Source organism: Manis javanica, chromosome 4, assembly GCF_040802235.1.
Source record: "Manis javanica isolate MJ-LG chromosome 4, MJ_LKY, whole genome shotgun sequence".
NCBI lineage: Eukaryota > Metazoa > Chordata > Mammalia > Pholidota > Manidae > Manis > Manis javanica.
This window is the reverse complement of record NC_133159.1, coordinates 15,584,961-15,607,565: the sequence shown is the minus strand read 5'-3', so window position 1 is coordinate 15,607,565 and position 22,605 is coordinate 15,584,961. Positions and strand designations below refer to the sequence as shown.

General features: G+C 46.0%; 1 protein-coding gene across 2 annotated transcripts in view; it reads left to right on the top strand.

Annotated features, from left to right (window-relative positions):
- Positions 1-10,260, top strand: part of ECE1 (endothelin converting enzyme 1) — a 106,493-nt gene extending 96,233 nt beyond the window's left edge. For both annotated transcript variants that reach the window (XM_073233346.1, XM_073233345.1), the window contains 6 exons: positions 1,398-1,501; positions 4,078-4,188; positions 4,901-4,968; positions 5,765-5,955; positions 7,091-7,186; positions 7,848-10,260. In XM_073233346.1, coding sequence (XP_073089447.1) covers positions 1,398-1,501; positions 4,078-4,188; positions 4,901-4,968; positions 5,765-5,955; positions 7,091-7,186; positions 7,848-8,024 — 747 coding nt within the window. In that variant the 3' untranslated portion in view covers positions 8,025-10,260. The remainder of the gene's footprint in view (positions 1-1,397; positions 1,502-4,077; positions 4,189-4,900; positions 4,969-5,764; positions 5,956-7,090; positions 7,187-7,847) is intronic.
- The last annotated feature ends 12,345 nt before the right edge of the window (positions 10,261-22,605 follow it).

Here is a 22,605-nt window from a genome sequence, read left to right as displayed (position 1 = left end):
AGTCTGGATGGGATTTTCGGGGCACCACAATGGTCAACATGGCTCAAGATGCTGGTGTGTGGGGTCTGGAGATGGATCAGGCACAAGGAAGCTATTCCCTGGTCCCCCTCTCCTGGGCCAGCCAGAGACCATGTGCCCTATTGAAAGTGGTTAGCTCCATTTAAAGAGTGAGAAACAATGAAGGCAAGCAGCTCCTATGAGGTGCACAGAGAATTGGTGTTCCTAAAACATCAGTGAGGGTGGGGAGAAGAGTGGAGCCCTACTCCTCCTCCTAGTCCCCTGAGTTGCCTTCAACTCTCGGGTCCTCCCCCCACCTTCCCTGAGAAACCTGGACTTTCCACTTGGTCCTTGAAATGATAATTGAAAACAAGTAACCTAAATCCCAAATGCATGTTTAAGCTTAATTTAGGCAACAAGGCTAGTTGACAAATCCCTGGAGGTTAGATCATTTGGCAGATCACTCTTTAAATGGATTGTGCTTCTGCCCTGAAAAATAAAGTTTCATATCTTCTTGTGATTGAAATTTGTGACTTCAGATATCTATGCAATTATAATAACCTCTTATCATGGTTATATTTAAAACCTAAGAAAATTACTTCTGAATATATGGGACTCATTCTGCAGCCTTCTTCCTTGAGAGTAATTTAAGATGCTCCAGGGTGTCTTGATTCAAGATCCTGGGCCTCCTGGAGGCGGCCCAGGCAGAGCGCACAGGGTCAGTCCTGCGCCCGCGGGCCCAGCATTTTGCCAGAGCCCTGACAGAAGCCAGAAAGCTCTGGAGCCGATCTAAGGGAGAGCCTTGCCCCTGAAGAGAGCTGACAGGCTGGGCTGAGTGGTGAGGACCATTTTCAATAATGCCTGTTCCCTGACATTTCACATAGATCCCAGCTTGATTTATGATAGGTAGATCTGTGCTGTCTACTCTGGTAGTTCCTAGCCACAGATGGCTATTGAAGTACTCTAAATTAAAATTAAATCTAAAAGCCTCACTGGCCACATTTAAACTGCTCAGTAGCCACATGTGGGTAACATCCACCCTATTGGACCACACAGGCACAGAACATGTCCATCACCACAGAGAGTTCTGTTGGACAGCATGGAGCTACTTCCCACTGAAGGCCCAGGGGCATCCTTCAGCCCTGTGACACTGCCGGGTGCTGGGAGGCTGTGGGTGAAGCTCTCAGTGTGTTCTTGAGGAGAGCGTGCCAGGCCCCAGCAGAGCGAGGGCCGAGGGCAAAGCCCAAGCCTGCAGCCCCGAGCCTCCCTTCTAGCTGCTGACCTACAGACCGACCCCTTTACCATGTAGGGCCTCAGTTTCTCAGTTGGCATTCGAGGAGGAGAGATGCCTCCCAGCCTGGTCGCGTTCTGATCCTGTGGCCTTGCTTTCTCTTGCCCAGTACACTGCCGTTCCAGACCTCTACTTCGAGAACGCTATGCGGTTTTTCAACTTCTCGTGGAGGGTCACTGCTGACCAGCTCAGGAAAGCTCCCAACAGAGACCAGTGAGTTCCTGGGCCCTTCGCTGGGAAGGTGCCAGCCCCCAGCACACAGGGGTGCCCTGGACTGAGCTCGCACACATACTGTGTGCCAGATATAACTGTTTAAGGAGTGGGTTGTTGTTATCCCACTTTTCAGGTGAAGAACCAAGGACCCAGGAAGTGTTGCCCAGCCAGGCGCTGGGATTGGCCCCTAGTCTGTGTGCGCCCAGCACCCAGCCTCTTGGCAGAGTACCTGGCCTCCGGAGTTGAGTGGACTTGGCATCACGTGCCGGCTCCTCCACTTCAGCATTTGGAGCCTTTGCTTCATTGTAAACAGATAGAATGGGAGGAGCTAGTGTGACAGTCAAGTTTGAGAATTTCTGGGGAGTGTCTGGCACAGAAGAGGCCCCCAGCTAGGGAAGATGCTGGGTGGACCCCCAACAGCTATGGTTCCCAAACCTCACTGCACATCAGAACTTTTAAAATATAGTTTCCTGGCCTGGCCCCCAGACCTTCTTAAAATAATCTGGAGTGAGACCTAGTATCTGGTTTTTTTGACAGTTATCTAAGATGTAGTCCGCCCCGTACTAGTTCTCAGACTAAGCTCCCGCCATGCCCTTAAAACCACAGAATAAATCTAACCGAAAGGTTAATGCAACTTCTCCTTGCCTCTGGTGCCCCCTTGTGGACAACAGGGGTTTGAACATCTCTGTTTCCTGTTAAGTTTCCCATCTTCCACCAGGGTACCCCTTCAATGCACAGGAAGGCAGTCTTTTATCTCCAGAATATGGCATAGGTACTGCCACAAGGTTCCGACTTTATCTAAAGTCTTCTAATGTAGCTTACAATTTTTTATTTAAATATTGTCTCCTACTCATTAACATATCCATGCTTATCAGAATATGAATGTTTTCAATTTCTCATTCTGTGGCTTCAGGCACCCCTTAATATACCTCTGAAGGCTCCCTGGAGGAGGCAGAGTGGCTGTCTAGTTTCTGTCTCTCTCTACTCCTTACTGGTCCTTCTCTTCCACACAAGAAAAATCACTGAGAGGCCAAATATTTTATTGCTAATGTACCATCAGGGTCCCTTCTACACTGTGAAAAACTGTTAGACCCCAAAGAGCTTTTTTTGTTTGTGGAGGTTATATCATTTTTTTATGCAGATTTTATAAAAAGGAACTATTTTTTTTAAGTTTAGTGAGAAGAAAGGTATTGTTTACTTCCTGCAGATTTCTTTCAAGTCTGGCTTAATAGAAGATAGCTGAGTTCTCATATCTGTTTCTGCATTCAATCTGTTACTATGTATTGTTTTGAAATATATAAAGAAATCTAGCCTTACACAGATTTATAGCTGGAAGAGGGAAGGATATCTTAATAGTGTTTTCTGAAAAACACATTCTTCATTGATACTCTATCAAAAACTCAACGAGTGGTAATTTCTTAAAGGTTCATTGCCTGTAGAATCTGAAACCATATCCATGAACTTTTCATACTCTGTTACACTAAAATCAATCAGTCTGTCCTACTCTTTGAATGGATCTTTTACTCATGCATGATTTTGTAACATCACGCATTGGTCATTTGGAGAACAATGGTCCACCAAGTTGTACTTACCTTCCAAATAGTGACACATTCATTATACAGTATGCCCAGAAATAAGTCTTTGTTCATTTCACCGCTAACCTCCTGAGAAGAGTCTTGAAGTGCCGGAACCTGTCAGGTTTATAGTGGCCAACAGAAGTTCCTCAAAATTTTAACTTTTGCTAGAAATGTCACATTCTTTTTGAAACCTTGCATTTTTATCATTGGTAACAACCAGTAGTGTCAGTTGTTTTTCTTGAGGTGATGAGCTCCCTTTATTCATTTCCAAGACAGTATCTGCCAGATCCCCAAGTCTGAAGTGCCATATTTTGTCAGTCACTCTCTCCAGCTCAAATGGTAGTCTGTGCAGCAGGGAGTGGGCCTCTGTGTGCTTCCCTTTTGGTCCCACTTGCACTCAAGGCTCTAGATGTCATGAATCAATAATTATGCTACTTCATCAAGAATGTTCTTCAGTGAAATGGTTTTTTTCTTTTTCTTTCTTGTGAAGAACACGGCCACTTGAACACCTAGTGCCAGTATCTTGATTCCTATTAAGGCTCCAGCGGTTTTACCACTGTTGCTTTTACATCGTCAGTGCAAATGTCAACTCAGGGGAAAGGCAAATAACATCTTCATATTATTATGAAAATAATTTTGACCTCACAGACTCCCTAGAAGGGAATTGAGAACCCCCCCGCACCAGGTGTCCATAGATCACACTTTGATAACTGCTCATAGATACATTTCAAGCTTAATCACCGATGACCATATGGCTCCATGTGATCCATGTGGCTCTTCGTAAGAACCTAAGTGTTCCACTGTGTGATGTCAGACTTAAAGGATCCCTTCCTTGTAGACATTTGGGTGTTTTCTGGTTTTCCCCTCTCAAAAACAACCCTTCTGTGGATGTCCTTGGGCCTGGGGTCAAGGGGAATCCACATTTTTAAGGCTCTTGATGCCCTCTGGATGGACTGTCCCACCAGCGTGCCTGGGCTCTCATGTGTGTATTGCTTGTAGGTGGAGCATGACCCCACCCATGGTGAACGCCTACTATTCACCCACCAAGAACGAGATTGTGTTTCCAGCCGGGATCCTGCAGGCACCGTTCTATACCCGCTCCTCCCCCAAGTAGGATGCTGCTGGTACTTTCACCCCATCTCCCCCTGCCCCTCAGTGGACCCCCACTCAGCACAGCCCTGTGGCCCACGGCTGACCACGTGCCAGCCAATATCCCTGGGCGCTCTGTGCCCCACTGGCCCAGGTAGCTTGGGATTTGCACAGAAGTCGCAAAGGTCCTTCCTCTCTCTCCTTCCCTCCAGGGGTCTCCGGGATTTGGAAGTCCCTACACAGTGGGACCGTGGGGGCGTGGCGTGAGTCCGGAGCCCTGCACAGGGGAGTGCCCCTCTATCAGTGTTGTCCAGCAGTCACAGCTGGGGAGCAGGGAGCGTACGGGCACTGTCTCATAAAGGAAATCCATGTGGGCCTGGGTTTACATCCCAGGTCTGCCTTTTGCTGACTCTGGGGCCCTTGGACAAAGCGATTGGACCCTCTTCAAGCCTTGTTTTGCTCAGATGCTGAGTTAGTTACTAGTACCTAACTCTTCTGAGATGACCCAAGGGAACAGAGCGGCCCTGTGGAGCACCAGCACAGTGCATGGTGAGCCTTGGACACAGGCTGACCACAGCCGACTCGCTCAGCCTCCAGCTGGCTTCCGGGGCCTGGCTGGAGACCCAGACTGCAGTCACATCCCACAGAGCCCCGCGGAATCCCTCTGTGTCTCTGGGCCGAGAAGTGACGGCCCCTTGTGGCACTGCCCTCACTTTTGTGTCCTCTCCTCCAGGGCCTTAAACTTTGGTGGCATTGGTGTCGTCGTGGGCCATGAGCTGACTCATGCTTTCGATGACCAAGGTATGGATTCCGTGGAGTTCCCTTCCGACAGGGCCCATCAGCTTCCTGGCCCCACTGCTTCTGCTTCTGCTCCCCCCCCTTCCAAGTGTCTTAGCCTTGGGGACAGATGGAACTCGGTTCAAATCCTGCCTCTGCCTCCTGCCAATTATATGGTTTTGCAAGTCCCATCATTTCTCCAAGCCTCTGTTTCCTTGTCTGTAGAATGGGCTTGATGATTCCAGCCTCACCTGGTGATTTTGAGGACTGCATCAGATCAGTGGGCACCCCGCCCCTGGGGTTGTCCAGGACTCGGGGTGGGTATTAGTGTTCAGCAGGGAGAGCAGACTTCTCTGGTCCGGCCACACACACTCAGGGGAGTTGCAGTCAGTCCCCTCCTCACCAGCAAACGTCCAGAATCCTCCTCATTCCCTCCTGCCTGCGGACCCCAAGTTCCAGAAGGAAGAGGCAGGACCTTAGATGCTGAGGCCTGTCCTGTGACCGCAGAGCTGCTGACTCCACTAGCCCTTCCGGTCTCAGTCGCAGGCCCTCAGTCAGCCTCACAGGGACCCTGCTCCACTGAAACCCGCACATCCTTGCCTGCACTACCGCCCACCATCCTCTCTCCCCTGCCCACCCAGCCCCGACGGCTGTGTCAGCTGCTTAGCACTCAGACCGGCAGCGTCTCCCCAGAGCCGGTGGGTAGGTGGACGATAGACACGCGAACCCACTGCCCACTGGGAGGAGAGGCGCATAAGCGGCACCAGTTCTGGCTTTGCCTCTTCTCCCCCTTGACCCGGCACCTCCTCTGACCCTGCAGGACGCGAGTACGACAAGGACGGGAACCTGCGGCCCTGGTGGAAGAACTCGTCGGTGGAGGCTTTCAAGCAGCAGACCGAGTGCATGGTGGGCCAGTACAGCAACTACAGCGTCAATGGGGAGCCGGTGAATGGCCGGCACACCCTTGGGGAGAACATTGCCGATAACGGGGGCCTCAAGGCGGCCTATCGGGTGAGAGGTCCACTCCCCACCACAGCCAGGCCCAGGCCTGGGTCTGTCCAGATGCCCTCTCGGGAAAGGGTCGGTACAGACAAGCTGGGGTCAGCTGCAGCTGCTCTGTGAGCTCCAGCTTCTTCCTGCGTGAACAGGGGCAGCAAATTCAGATTGAGGCCGTGTGTCTGTGAGAGCACCTCGCCCGGGGGCCCGGCACACGCAAGGCTTTCTGCTCGAGTCCGGCCTGACTGAGGCATAGGAGAGGGCCTGGGTTGGACCCACCTGAAGACCAGCCTGTGCTTGCATTTTGCAGGGGAGGCCACGCTAGTTCAGGAAGGAGTGAAGAGGGCCACTGGTCACGAGTCAGTTCTGTGCTCCAGTCCTGGCTCTGGAGCGAGTCACTCAGCTAAATTGGGCCTCGGTGTGCCTGGCTGTGACTTCCTAACCCCGGCATCACTGGGGTGTTAGCACGATGATAGCGCAGACAACGTGGGCATAGGCCTGAGCCGGAGTGGCCCTCAGAAATGTTGGCTGAGTTGGAAGGAGAGAAAACAGAGGCTGCGAGAGAACAGAGGGAGGCGGCTCTCAGAGCAGCACAGAGCTTCTTTGTGGTGGTGGGGAGAGCAGGGGTGCCATGGGGTGCCATTTATTGAGGCCTTACATGCCAGGCTCTGTGCTCAGGACCTCCACCCACCTTACAATTAGGGGTCACCACCCCATTTTACAGATAAGGAAACTGAGCCCAGAAATATTCTGTGACTTGCCTAGAGTCCATTAGTAAGTGAAAATATACTGCAGGCCTTCTCCCCACCATGTACCGTTTTAGGCACTGGAGTCTCTGTGGCAGGACAGATGGGGGTCCTGCTCTCATAAAGCTCACATCATAGTGTCAGCGGGCAGGGGAAGGGAAAGGAAGTCCCTACGTAGCTAAATAGATAAGACAATTTGAGGTGCAGATAAAATGAAGAATGAGTGCAGTAAAGAAGACAGCTCCTCCAGGCTGAGCTGGGCCATCAGAGAGCTGAGGCCCGGACCCCAGAAACCAGTCTCTGCCCCAAGAGAGCTTCCCGATCTCTCCCACGCCAGCCCCCTGCTGCAGCCCTGTTTGCTCCTACATCACAAGAACCCCGGGCTTTGCTTTCTCTCCTGCCAGGCCTACCAGAACTGGGTGAAGAAGAACGGGGCTGAGCAGACTTTGCCCACCCTGGGTCTCACCAATAACCAGCTCTTCTTCCTGGGGTTTGCACAGGTGAGTTCATTACAGGAAAAAATGCCAAACCTAGACGCATGCTGCCATCTTGATGTTCCAGGGCTCTGAGGGCCAAGCGGCAAGTTCCCCCTCTTTGAGAACCTTCCAGCTCCATGGACCGTCCACAGGGCATCCACCCTGTAAGAATCTGAGCTTCCTGTCATTAGAGTCGAGAAAGGGCCAAGAATGCTATTAAAAAAGGTTTCCACATCAGGTAGATGAGAGGACAAGGTAATCATTAAGGACCCTTCTTTTCCTAGGGTTCTAAAAATTTATTAAACTCAAGATGCCCCAAGTTAACCTTTGAGTTGATGTTCAGTGTATAGCCTTCTGTTGGTGTCCAGAGCTGCCAGGCCCTTAGCTGGTTTCTCCTGCCCAGGAAGTGAGTGGTCTGCACTCAGGCTGAGGTCTTCAAACTGGTTTGGGGGCAGAATCCTTTGTTCAGGTGAAATTTAATGCAGATGCCTGGGACTGACAGGGCCGACTGCCACAGAGGATGCAGGGGTGGGGAACACCGCCGCTCACTGTCTCTTCCTTACCTGCTGGGCAGACCTTCCTGACTCCCGGGCGTCTAAGAACCAGGTGGGGGCGCGTGGACGGGGCAGCCTGGCCGCCGCAGGGCTCAGCAGTGACCCGGCCCCTCCTTTGTTGCCTCACAAAGGTCTGGTGCTCCGTCCGCACGCCCGAGAGCTCCCACGAAGGCCTCATTACTGACCCTCACAGCCCCTCCCGCTTCCGGGTCATCGGCTCCATCTCCAACTCCAAGGAGTTCTCCGAGCACTTCCAGTGCCCTCCCGGCTCGCCCATGAACCCTCCGCACAAGTGTGAAGTCTGGTGAGGGGCAGAGCACCAAGAGCCAAGACAGAGGAGGGGGCGACGCTGAGGACGAGCCCCGGGGGCGGGAACAAGGCTGCCCCCTGGCCCCCCAGGGCCTCTGCACCGCACACCGGAGGGTTTTCAGCTGGAACCGAGCCTACCGTGTGTGCTCTCATCGTAATCCGAGGTTCGATCCCCTGTGAAGACCCTGCCGTCCTAGCACACGTGTGTCAACTCTAATGGGCATTTGGGTGTCAGGCTGGTTGCTCACCAGCTCTGGGCCCCGTGCCAACAAGGGTAAAGGGACACAGCCCCCACCCACATCCAGCGCCAGATACACCACAAATGCCACTGTGTCAAATGCTTTAAAGATATATTTTTGGGGAAACTATTTTTTAAACGCTGTGGAATACACTGGAAATCTTCAGGGAAATAATGCATTTAAAACTTATTTTTAAGGGAAAAGATTGGTATATTTATTATGTTCTGTTTTTTCTAAATAACCTGTGGACAAGGGAAGCCCCCTGATTTACCCCTCTCTCTTCCTCACTCGGGCTAAGGCAGCCATCCCCAGCTACTGAACGGGTTCCCGGCAGAGAGCTGCCTCAGCCCTGGAGAGATGACTTCAGCCTCTGCCACCTGGTGCCGAGAAGCATCAAGTCCAGGCAGAGAGGGGGGCAGCTCTGGGGGGGCCAGCCCACGGCACCTCCCCTTGCGGCTTGCCTGCCTCTGACCCCAGAGTCCAACGGCGGGAACCCCAGCAAGGAAGGTCTGATCCCCAAAGTGGCAGCAGGGGACTGAGGGCTGCAGCAGAACAAGGCCAGGTTGGGGCCTTCAGACCCCGTCTGGGGGCACCCACACTCCCTGGATCCAGAGCACAGGAGGCCTGCGAGGCCGCCCCCACCAGACGCTCTCTGCTGCGCTGTGGCTGTCCTCCTAACATCCCCCTTCTGGCTGCCAATGTCTGTCCTGGGGGTTGTTTCCTCTCTGCAGTGATTCTCCCATCCCAGCCACTTCGGGGCCTGCCTTGCCAATTCTCTTCCCCAAGGGAAGGAGGAAAGAGAAAATAGCTCTCCCCTCCCATAGGGCCCCGATCCTCCCTCTGAGCTCCGTGTGGTCCTCTGCCACCTGCTGGGCCTGGCTCCCAGGACGGCAGCCAGCCCCACCCTCCATTCTCTAGTGCCTTACCTGAGGCTTTGGCCCCAGACTCTACCCCAAGGAGACAGCTCCCCCCTCCCACCCTGCCACCAGGGGCCGCAGGGCCTCCTCATGAGGCTTTCAGATGTCCTGACTGGAATGCAAGGCCGTAACCCTGTGCCCAGTGCCCACAGAGCTGCCCCATGGTGTAGCCCAGAGCTCTGGCCTGCAGGTCAGTGGCCTTGAGGTCAGGAGGCTGAGGAACCCCTGAACTTACCCTGGGCTCCATCCACCCCCAGCCCCTTGGGTTGAATCAGGACAATACTAGAGGGTGGAGCTAATTGTAGCCCACTCGAGGCCTCTGGGGAAGCAGGCCCCTGTGACCGATCAAGAGCAGCCAGGGCCCACCTGCTCTCCCATCTTGGCCACCCAGGCCATCTGGCCAGGCCCCACTCCCACATGCACCTGCCTTGCCTGGGAAGCCATAATCCTTACAGCTCAGCAACTGCCTCACCACTGCAGCGCAGCCCCAGAGCCGGGACAGGAGTGTGGGGAGTGGCCTCCAGGTGCGGCTCCTGGTCCCCAAGTGGCAGGCCTGGTAGTTCTTCCAAGGGAAGGTCAGACAGGAGCCAAAGGAGCTAGAGCCACCAGCCCACCACACCTGCTGCATGGAGGTAAGCTTTCCCCACCTGCTGCCCTCCATGCACCTCCTCTCCCGGACCCTCGCCTCTCTGCCTTCCCTATGGAGGGCCACCTCCCTCAAGTGTCAGTCGGCAGGACGCCCGTCCCCTCCCAGCCAGAAGCACCTGTCCTAGGGCTGAGGGTCTAGCCAGAGGGAGTGCACTCGCTGGTTCAGGGCATGCTGGGGGTGGCTTGGGCCCTGCAGGCGTGGAAGCAAAGTACCCCAGTTCTCCAGAGCTTCAAAGAAGGCTGAGGAGATGGGCAGCTGCCCTCCAAGAGACTCCCCTCCCCTCAGGCCCGCAGAGCCGTAGGGCTGGCTTCTCCGTGGGTACGTGGATATGGGGCTTGGGGCAGGGAATCTATTTTTTGTATTATTATGTTTTGTGCTACTGTAGTTTTGGTGTGGCACTATCGTATTGAAATAAAGTACTTGTACCGAGTGACTGTCCTCCCTGGATGGTGTGTCCTATAGGCCCCCCGCCAGCACAGAGCTGCCTTCCCAGCCACCCTTCTTTTGAAGGTATGACTATGTGAGCACCCCCTGCTGATGAGAATGATGCATGTTACCGCCTGAGCACATGGGGCCTCCTGGTAAAAATTATTTTTCTATTGTCTTAGAGCAAAGGATGTTAGCGTGGGTTTCCAGGCCTCAGGTGCTCGGGCAGGCTGGGCAATAGAAATTCAAGGAAGTCAAAGGATGGGTGATTGACATACACTCCTGCCGCCTCCTGAGTTTTGGATATATTCTTCCCTCTGCTCAGAATGCTCTTTCCTGACTTCTCTGTGTGATAAATCCTATCCATCCTTCAGTGCCCAGTTTGGCATCACGTCCTCCAGGAAGCCATTACTGACCTCACCTCCAGTCCCGGTCAGGTGGGCTCACATAGGTTTCCCTCTCCTACCAGAGTGTATTAGTGCCAGGACTGCAATAACAAAGTACCAAAAACTTGGCAGAAGAAGCATATTATTTCACAGTTCTGAAAGCCAGAAGTCTGAGACCAAGGTGTCCACAGAGTTGCTTCCTTGTGAGGGTTGTGAGGAAGAATCCGTTCCAGGCCTCTCTGGTGGCTTACAGGCGATCTGAAGCATTGCCCCGGTCTTTGTCTTCATCTTTACATGACAGCCTCCCTGCGTGTCTGTGTTGATCCCTGTGTCCCAGTTTCCCGCCATTTAAAAAAACTGAAATATAGTTTATATACATACACAATATTACATTGGTTTCAGATGAACAACTTAGTGAGTCATCAATAACGTACATTACTAAATATTCCCTGTAGTTACCGTCTGTCACCATACCAAGATGTTACATTGTGAGCTATATTCCTAGGCTGGACTTCCATTCCTCTGACTAAATTATTTTATAATTTGAAGTTTGTGCCTCTTTATCCCCTTCACCTATTTTACTTGCCCCTCCTATGGTAACCAACCATCTGTTCTTTGTGTTTATGATTCTATTTCTGTTTCATTGTTTAATTTTTCAGATTCCACATATAAGTGAAACCATATGGTGTTCATCTTTCTCTGACTTAGTTCTTAAAAAAAAACCCTATAGATCCATCCATGTTGTTGCAAATAGCAAAATTTCTTTCCTTTTCATGCCTGAATAATAGTCCATTGTATATATGTACCACATCTTCTTTATTGATTCATTTGTTGACAGACGCTTCAGTTGTGTCCATATCTTGGCTATTGTAAATAATGCTGCAGTAAACATAGAAGTGCACATACTTTTCAAGTGGATGATTGTACTTTCTTTGGGTAGATTCCCACAAGTGGAATTGATGGGTCATATGGTATTTCCATTTTTAGTCTTTTAAGATACTGCTTTCCAGAGTGGCTGCACCAATCTGTGACCTCACCAACAGTGTACAGGGTTCCCTTTTCTCCATCCTCACCAACACCTATTGTTTCTTATCTTGTTGAGATTAGCCATTCTGACTGATGTGAAGTGATATTTGTTTGTGGGATTTAATATGCATTTCTCTGATGGTTAGTGATTTTTAGCATCTTTTCATGAATCTGTTGGCCATTTGTATATCTTCTTTGGAAATATGTCTATTCAGGTCCTCTGCCCATTTTTTAATTGGATTATGTGTGTGAAATTCTTTTGCTGTGCAGAAGCTTTTAGTTTGATGTAGTCCCCCTTGTTCATTTTTGCTTTTGCTTCTCTTGCCTGGGGAGACATATCCAGAAAAAAATTTATAATACTGATGTTCAAGAGTTTACTGCTTATATTTTCTTCTAGTAGTTTTATGGTTTCAGGTCTCATATTAGGTCTTTGATCCATTTTGAGTTGATTTTTGTGTCTGGTGTAAGACAGTTATCTATTCAGTTTCATTCTTTTACATGTAGCTGTCTAGTTTTCCCAATACCATTCACTGAAGAAACTGTCTTCTCCCCCTTTATTCTCGCCTCCTTTATCATATATATAATTGACCATACAGGCATTGGTTTATTTCTGGGCTCTTTATTCTGTTCCATTGGTCTATATATCCAGTCTTGTGCCAGTACCATACTGTTTTGATTACTGTAGCTTTGTAGTACAGTTTGAAATGAAGTAGTGTAATACTTCCATCTTTGTTCTTTGAATCTCCCCCCCATTTTTATAAGGACATCTGTCATACTGGATTAGGACCCACCCTAATGACCCCTTCTTAACTAATTATATTTGCAGTGATCCTTGAAGGTCACATTCTGAGGTACTGGAAGTTACAATTTCAACATGTGAATTTTGGGGGGGCACAGTTCAACCCATAACACAGAGGTTCCAACTCTAAGCCATGGAGGTGACCACACCATCTCCAGCAGCCTAGTGCCTGACACAGGACCAGCCCCGTAGTAGGGCTTACTGACTTTTGGATAAGTGGATAGATGGATGGTGGTGGGTAGGTGGATGGGTAAAAGGATGGCTAGATGAACAGAATGCTGTAAGTAATATATGATCAGGGTGACCATCTAAAACATAAACCTGATGCCAGATAAAATGAGCCCATTTGGGTTGGGGTGACCAGAGAATACTTCCAGGAGGGGAAAGATTTCAGCTGAGCTTCGACTGAAGGGGGAGAATTGGTATTCATACCCTAAAGTGGATGGAGAGATGGCCTGAGCAAGCACCTACTCAAGGGGCAAAACTTGCCCTGTCTTGCTTTAAAAGAAGTTAGTCATTTCTCTTCTCTTAGACTCAGTTTCTCTAGCTATAAAATGGACGTTTGCTCTCTCTTGTTGTGACCCATAAAGATTGGGGAGATGTGAGGATGCTTCTCACAACATTCACACGAGGTTTGTAACTGCCTAAGGGTGTGCACAAGCCCATAGCCCCAGCATCTCTCACCAGGATCACTTGGCCTCACCTCTCTCAACTAACTACCCTCAGAAGGGCAGCCTATTCAGATACCATGTGACTCCCCACTTGTCCTCGGACCTGGGCCCCACCCAACCTGCCCCCCACCAGTGCTCCCTCACCACCCTGAGCCTCCTTTCTGCACCTTAAACAGTCAAAGCTCTTTCCTGCCTGTCCTTCAGATTGGAGTGTTTTCTGTACACCCTTGCTGATGAATCAATGAAGTTTTGCAAAGCTTCCATGTATTGTATGCCTAATATGAGTCATGCTGTGTGCCGCGTGCTTTATACACATCCTCTCTTTGCTCACAGCGGTTTTCTGAGAGAGGTACTTTACCACCCATATCACACGGGAGTAGTGGCAGAGCTGGGCTCTTAGCACAGGCTGCCAGCAAGGGGCTGCTTGGGAAGACATCAGAAGCTGCCAAGGAACAGTGACGGCTTGGGGATCACACACACATGCATACACGTGCACGCATGCAGGTAGGCTAAAGGTGCAGAGGGGAGATGTCATTTTCCCTGCAGAGGCCTGTCTTCCCAACACTCCCCCTTTCCCAAAACCAAGTAAACAGGCTCCTTCCTCTTCCCTGCTCCTAGTCCTTGGGCCCCTTGCTCCTCCCCTCCTCCTCTTCCCTTCCTTGTTAGCAAAGATTCTCCCCCAGCTCAATGCATGCCCCCCTCCCCAAGCAGGAATTACAACCCCAGCCTGACCCAAAGGGGTTTACCCTACAGTTGAAGAGATGGAAACATTGACAAGATGCAACTCGAGGACAACTGGAAAATGTTTGTGACCTGTAACAATAATTAAGTATGTAAGTAAAATGGAGAGGCTCTCTGTAAAGGTTGAGAAATGGCAGAAGGGAGGGATTCGAGAAGATTCTAAACTTTAGAGAATCTGGGTAAATAAACCCAATGAGAAATGGGTGAGACTTTTACAAAAGAAAATTATAAATCTACCGAAGAACATGAAAGAAAACCCAAATAAATGCAGGTGAATACCCTGATCGTGGATGGAAATCTTCAGTGTAATAAAAGATGTCCATTCTTCCCAAACTAATTTATAATTTCAGTGTACTCTCAACTGAAATTCCAAGATCATTTTTCATGGAATTTGATGAGCTGCTTCACATGGGAGAGAAAATGCACAAGGGCCAAGAAAATTTTTGAAAAAGAACAAGAGGGCACTAGCCCTAGCAAAATAGGTTGTAGAGCTATTGGAATAGATTAGAGCTCCATATACAATTCTGGTATACATGGGAATTAGTATAGAATAGAGGAAGCCCTTTAATCAGTTGAGAAATGATGAACCAATAAATAAATGGTATTAGGATAACTGCTTGGGAAAAAAATTAATCCAGATCCTGCCTCCCTCACACAATTCTCACACTGTTACAGAATAAATTCTATATAGACTAGAGACCTAAGCAGATAAAAACTTCATAAAAGTACTAGATTAAACGTAACAGAATGTGTTTATAACTTTGAGTAAGTAATGCTACCTTTAAAAAGACAAATTAAAAAAATTAAGGAGAAGACATTGGGCAACATCAAAACTTAATTCTGTTACATACAAGACACAATAAATAAATTTTAAAAAGTGACAGATGGGGAGAAAAAAATGGCAACACACATAACTAATGATCCAGAATGTACATATAAACAACCCATAAAAAACCCAACCAGATGAAAAAGAGTAAAAGATTACAACACCAAACATATATGGTCAATTAATATACAATAAAGGAGCCATGGACATACAATGGGGAAATGACAGCCTCTTCAACAGCTGGTGTTGGCAAAACTGGACAGCTACATGTAAGAGAATGAAACTGGATCATTGTCTAACCCCATACATAAAAGTAAATTTGAAATGGATCAAAGACCTAAATGTAAGCCATGAAACCATAAAACTCTTAGAAAAAAACATAGGCAAAAATCTCTTGGACATAAACATGAGTGACTTCTTCATGAACGTATCTCCCCGGGCAAGGGAAACAAAAGCAAAAATGAACAAGTGGGACTATATCAAGCTGAAAAGCTTCTGTACAGCAAAGGACACCATCAATACAACAAAAAGGCATCCTACAGTATGGGAGAATATATTCATAAATGACAGATTTGATAAAGGGTTGACATCCAAAATATATAAAGAGCTCACACACCTCAACAAACAAAAAGCAAACAATCCAATTAAAAAATGGGCAGAGGAGCTGGACAGACAGTTCGCCAAAGAAGAAATTCAGATGGCCAACAGACACATGAAAACATGCTCCACATCGCTAATCATCAGAGAAATGCAAATTAAAACCACAATGAGATATCACCTCACACCAGTAAGGATCACCACCATCCAAAGGACAAACAACAACAAATGTTGGCGTGGTTGTGGAGAGACAGGAACCCTCCTACACTGCTGGTGGGAATGTAAACTAGTTCAATCATTGTGGAAAGCAGTATGGAGGTTCCTCAAAAAGCTCAAAATAGAAATACCATTTGACCCAGGAATCCCACTTCTAGGAATTTGCCCTAAGAATGCAGGATCCCAGTTTCAAAAAGACGTATGCACCCCTATGTTTATCGCAGCACTATTTACAATAGCCAAGAAATGGAAGCAACCTAAGTGTTCATCAGTAGATGAATGGATAAAGAAGATGTGGTACATATACACAATGGAATATTATTCAGCCATAAGAAGAAAACAAATCCTACCATTTGCAACAACATGGATGGAGCGAGAGGGTATTATGTTCAGTGAAATAAGCCAGGTGGAGAAAGACAAGTACCAAATGATTTCACTCATCTGTGCAGTATAAGAACAAAGGAAAAACTTAAGGAACAAAACAGCAGGAGAATCACAGAACCCAAGAAAGGACTAACAGTTACCAAAGGGAAAGAGACTGGAGAGGATGGGTGGGAAGGGAGAGGGAAAGCGGGGGAAGAAGAAAGGGGGCCTTACAATTAGCATGTACAATGTAGAGGAGGCATGGGGAGGGCTGTGCAACACAGAGAAGACAGGTAATGATTTTACAGCATCTCACTACGCTGATGGACAGTGACTAATGGGGTATGTGGGCGGGACTTGGTGAAGGGGGGAGTCTAGTAAACATAATGTTCCTCAAAAAAAAAAAAGATTTCAACAGACCATTTAGAGTTGAAAAAATGCAAAAAGCAAAAAATGTTTTTGAAAAGATAATCTCGCTAAGATGAGAAATGCATTTCAAGCTACACTGAGGAAACACTTCCCATGCATCAGACTGGCAAAAATGAAATATATTAAGGGTCGGTAAGGATGTAGGGAGTGAGCAGTCACCGGGAGGGCTGTTTTAACAGGTTACTAACTGCAAAGTGCGTTTTTTGGGACTTTCAGGCCTGTTAGGACAATGGTGGCTCCCTAATTTCCAATCACCCCACTCACCCTCCCCCTGCAAAGAATGTAAATCAACAAGGAGAGAAAATAAAACATCACACGAACCTCAAGTTACCTGAAATAGAGACAGAACCTACATTTCAGCAGGACTCCCACCGTGCACAGCTGCAAGCCTGTGGGTGCAGAGAAACCCAGAGGAGGTCTGAGAAAAAGAGCCGAGAGGCACGGCGATCTCAGAGCGGGTAGAAAGCTGATTACTCCCAGAATGCCTGCCACCGAATACCAAAACACCAAACACAGTTGGGCCTACGGGCTCCCGGGAGCACCAGCTGCAGGGAAGGATCTGGACAGGGTCGCAGGCGCAGCTTTGGAGAAGCACTGCTCCTTAGGAGAATGAGATCATATAGAGTAGGGGGGGTCTCCCTTGCAGACTTGGCAGTGAAGGGAAAAAAGGAACTGAGCTGGGAAAATTAAGAATCCTGGGAAACAAACAAGAAATAAGAAAAGCCAGCGTTCTCTCCCCCCTCCCGCACCCCACTCATAAAGGATGCTGAACAGGGCAGCCGGACAGACAGCAGAGGGTGGGCTGAATGGGGAGCCTGGTATGAAAGAATTGGGCCGGAAAAAGGCAGATCCGAGGCATTCAAAACTACTGTTAAAGAAAAGAAATGCAAATCAGAGCATTCCACCTGATAGAAATTCTACCCCCAAAATCAAGCAGAAGGCTGAAGACTGTAACACAACACTCCAAACTGAATTAAATATGCTCAAATAAGTATTTGGGAATGTGGGAAAACACCTCAAGTCAAAAATACAAAAACTAATTAAGAGAAACACACCAAAAAAAAAAAAAAGGAAGAAATTGAATGAGAATTGATCTCAGAGAAGAAAATAACAAAATCATATCATGATTAAACTTAAAGGCATCCAAGGGAGAATCGATGCAAATGAAAACTTAATAAAGAACATTGAAGAAAAGCTGAGAAACAAGAGAATGAAGTTAGATAAAGAAGTAAACATGGTCAGAGAGAAAGTGGTTGAAATGCAAGGTAGGTAGAGAGTTAACATTTAAAACTGTAATCCAAGACAACTCTTCAGAAATAAAAGATGAATCTACACACACACTGAGAGGGCTCACTGGATACCATGTAAAATTGTCACTGAGTAACCAACTCTAAGATGTGTCCTAGCAAAGCTATTGGACTTTAAAGTTAGAAAATCAGGGCCTCCAGGCAAAACTATGAAATAAACTTACAAGGGCAACAGAATTAGACTGACATCAGACTTTTAAAAAATACCCTGTATTACATGAGGCATGGCAGGCAAATTCACAGAGAGAAAATCGAATAGAGGCTACACTAGGGCCTGGAGGGGTGGTGGAAGGGGCGGCTATTGTTTAATGGGTACCGAGTTGGGGAGGATGGCAATGTTGTGGGTGTAGATAGTGCTGGTGGTTACACAGCATTGTGAATGCATGCAGTGCCACTGAATTGTACACCCTTTTGAATGGCTAAAGTGATATATATTGTCTCTATTTCAACATGATAACAATATACAAAGCAAGGCAATAGTGGAGCAGCAATCTCAAGAAACTTATGAAAGCAGTCTCGGGATATTATATTGAACTGAACTGTCCTGCAAATATCAAAACTACAGAAAGCAGTTTTGAATGTGTGCAGGAAGGCAGGGATTACAGGACACATGTGCCTTCCTGAGGAATCTGCTATAGAGTGAGCTTCGTCTAAACCAAGAGAAGGACTCCTTACAAAAGAACTACTAGTGAGCAGTTCATACATATCCAGTGCAGACAGAGCAAAGGCTAAAGGGGAAAAGCGGAGGGGGTGGGGAGCCTGGGTAGCAGAATAATACATGACCATTATATGGTCTGTAAAAGAGCAGATGCAACTAAAAATGGGAAGAAAGGTGAAAGAAAGGAGACAGATTATAGACTGTTGGATCTATGGGAACACCATTCCAAACTGACAAACCAGATAATAAAAAGATAAGCAAGAAAATAGAGGATTAAGGGAGCTATAAAAAATACTAATCCAAAGATAACTACTAGAACAAAAATACAGATCTTAAATACCAATAAATTTAAAATGAGCCGAGAGAATGCATTGGAGAAAGAAACTATAATACAGAAGCTACGACATAAAATAATATGACAGAATTTAGGCCAGACACAGTCATAAAAGTTAACTGTGAATGGGGTCGACTCGAGTATTAAAAGTAAATTATTTTTAAATTGACTCATCAAGCAAAATTCAATTGTGGCATATATTAGAGACACAACAAAAAAACAGTGACTCAAAATGGTGAAAAATAAAGAGGTGGGCACAGATTTATGAGGTAAATGGAAATATAAAAAAGCAGGTCTGCAAGCCTGATGCCAGAATTCAACCAAAATAAACCATTAGATGAGACAAAGAAGAACATGTTATAATGCTAAAAGCCACTTTTCACAGTGAAGATATAACAGTTATGAATATCTATGCACCAAATTACATACAATCTATTAAAAGAGAAAATACAGAAGATGCAAGAGAAAAAATAGAAATACCCTGTTTGGAGCCTTTAACATACTACTCTCAGCCAGCTGATGAAGAATGAGTCAGGATATAAAAAATCTAAAACACATAATTGGTAAGCTAGTTCTTTTGGATATATGTTGCCATGGACAGTATTGTGGCCATTTAATAAAATTCATATACTGAAGCCTTACCCCCAAAGTGATGGGATTTGGAGATGGGGCTTTTGAGAGGTATTAGGTCATGTGAGTGGAACCCTCATGATGGGATTACTGCTCTTAAAAGAGGAAAAAGAGAATTCTGTGTGCACAAGCAAAAGATGCAAGCACATAGTGCAGTAACCTACACGCCAGGAGAAGGCTCAGAGTGAAACCTACCTTGTCAGCACCTTGATCTTGGGATTCCCGTCTCCAGACCTGTGAGAAATACATTTCTATTTTTCTAGCCACCCAGTTATGGCAGCCTGAGCAGACTAAGATACATATCAATTGATAATAGAGAATGTATCTTTTTCTTAAGCATACATGGACCATTCACAAAAAGTGATAATATATACAGACATAAAGAGAACATCAGCAGATATCATAAAGTGGAAGCAATGCTCTCTGATCATAATGCAATGAAATTTGACATGAAAAGCAAAACAAAAGAAACTGAAAGACCCCTCCACTCTTGGGTGAAAGGAGAAACACAAACAGAAAAGACTTTCTGAAAAATAATGACAATAAAAACTACATATAAGAATCTATGGGGTCTACCATGGGGGAGGGGTTGGGATGGGTAGGTGAGTAGGTTGAGGGGGATAAAAGCGCACAAGAATTCTCAATCATAATGTAGGTTGGTCACAGGGATAGTACAGCATGGAGAATATAGCCAATGATTCTGTAACATCTTCCTATGTTGACAGATAGTGGCTGTACTAGTGGAGGTGAGAATTTAATAATATGGGTAATTATTGAATCACTGTGTGGTATACCTGAAATTAACATAAGATTGTATATCAATGATACATCAATTAAAAATAAAGAAATAAATAAATGATTTATGGGGTCCATTGAAAGAAATGGTGAAAGGGAAATTCAGAGCCTTAAACACCTACATCACTAAAATGATAGACTGAAAATAAGTGAATTAAATCCCCAATTCACAAAGCTAGAAAAATAACCTAAAAGAGAGTGAGTGCTAGGAAAGAAAATTAAAGACAAAAATAGAAACCGATCAAATTGATAGATGGAAATCCTAACTCTTTGCAAATACCAAAAAATAGACAAACCTCTAAATACTTGGATCAAGGAAAAAATGAGAAAGCTCAAATATACAAATAAGAAATGACAAGGGGATAACAACTATTGATAGAGAAGACATTTAAAAATCATAATAGACTATGTATATCTACATGCAAATACATTTTTAAAACCTAGGTGAAATAGATACATTCTTAGGTAAATTTGAACAGATTGGTATCCATAGAAGATATATAAAAATATATCAAAGGACTTCTCCACAAAAAGCACCCAGCTCAGATTTCATATGGAGAATTTAGTTAAACCTAACATAAACAAGTAGTCCCAGTGCTACATGAACTATTCATTGAAAATGAAAGAAAATTTCTAAATTCTTTTGATGAAACAAGTATAACATTGATAACTAAACAATAATAACAACATAATTACAGACCAATATCACATGAGTATTTGTGCAAACATCTTAAACAAAATAATAGCAAATAGACTTCAATACCACATTAAGAAAATAATATACATGATCAAGGGAGGTTTATACTAGGAATGTAATTTAGCTCAATATTAGAAAATCTGCAAACAGTGGCAGTTTAACTTCTTTCTTACCAATCTGGATGCCTTTTATTTCTTTGTGTTGTCTGATTGCCACAGCTAGGACCTCCAGTACTATGTTGAATAAAAGTGGGGAGAGTGGGCATCCCTGTCTTGTTCCCAATCTTAGGTGAAAAGCTTTCAGCTTCTCGCTGTTCAGTATGATGTTGGCTGTGGGTTTGTCATATATGGCCTTTATTATGTTGAGGTACTTGCCCTCTCTATATCCATTTTGTTGAGAGTTTTTATCATGAATGAATGTTGAATTTTGTTGAATGTCTTTTCAGCATCTATGGAGATGATCATGTGGTTTTTGTCCTTTTTGTTGATGTGGTGGATGATGTTGATGGATTTTCAAATGTACCATCCTTGCATCCCTGGAATAAATCCTACTTGATCATGATGGATGATCTTTTTGATGTATTTTTGAATTTGATTTGCTATTAATATTAGAAAATCCATAAATATGTCATCATAATAATAAGCCCAAGGAGAAAAGTCATGATTATCAGCCTCCCACTATCTCTGCTGCTCTTTACTATTGTTCTGGATGGATTAGCCAAAAGAAAATGAAAGCATAAGAATTGGAAAAGCAAAAATGAAATTATCTCTGTTTGCAGATGACATGAGCATGTGTCCCTGAAGAACGCTAGGGAACAAATCAGCAAACTAACTTGAACAAGAATAGAATTCATCAAAGTAGCAAGTTATAAAATTAACATGCAACAATGAATAGCATTTATACACAAAAATACTAACCAATTTGAAGATAATAATAGGTGAGGAAATCTGCAAATGTAATGCATTTACAATAGCAACAATGAGAAAACAAGATTCTCAGAATAAACTTAACAAGTGCCAGCACCTATTTTCACCCTTTGATTCCTGGCTCTGCAAGAAAAAGCACCACTTCTGGACACTGATTTACGGTATATACAGCATCCTGGAGGTTATTTTCCCCAGCCCTGCAAGATATTGCCACCTAGAGGGCACTGTAATTGAGACTTCAAAAGACCATCACGCTGTGCTGTCAAGCCAGCTGTTTTCATACAATGGGGAACATGGTAAGACCAGTGAATTTCATGAGCATGATGAGCCCATTGCCGCATTTCATTTGCTGTGTCGTGAGTTCCTTGATCAGAAGCAATACTGTAAGTCCACGGACAGCAATTTTGGCAGAACTATTGTGTGCAGGGAAGGCAAGTCCAAATCCTCTCTAGAGTAAGTGTCTTACCCTTCTTCAAGATCCATCTCTTTTCTACACAGGCCAAATAGATAAGTTGAATGGAGATGTGGGAACCACCACCCCTGCATCTTTCAAGTCCTTATTAGTAGCAGTGCTTGCAGTCCCTCTGGGAATGTGGGATTGCTTGTGGTTTACTAATTTTGTAGGTACAGACAGTTCTCCTGGCTTCTATTTGACCTTTCCTACCATAATAACCCTCACTCCACAGGTCAGGGAAGCCATATGGAGATTCTGACAGCTGTCTATTCCAATTATTCATTTCAGAATTGGGAAAATAGCCCCAAGACGGATCTGAACAACCACTGGGCACACAGTGATTTGGACCTGAGTTAAATATCCACTGATCACCTGACCTCCACAAGTCCCAGCTCTGTTTGGTGGACCTCAGTGACATTTTGCATCAGTTCAGAGCCAGTGTCTAATAGCCCCTTGGGAGTCTGATTAGTTCCTTTTCCCCAGTGCACAGTTAC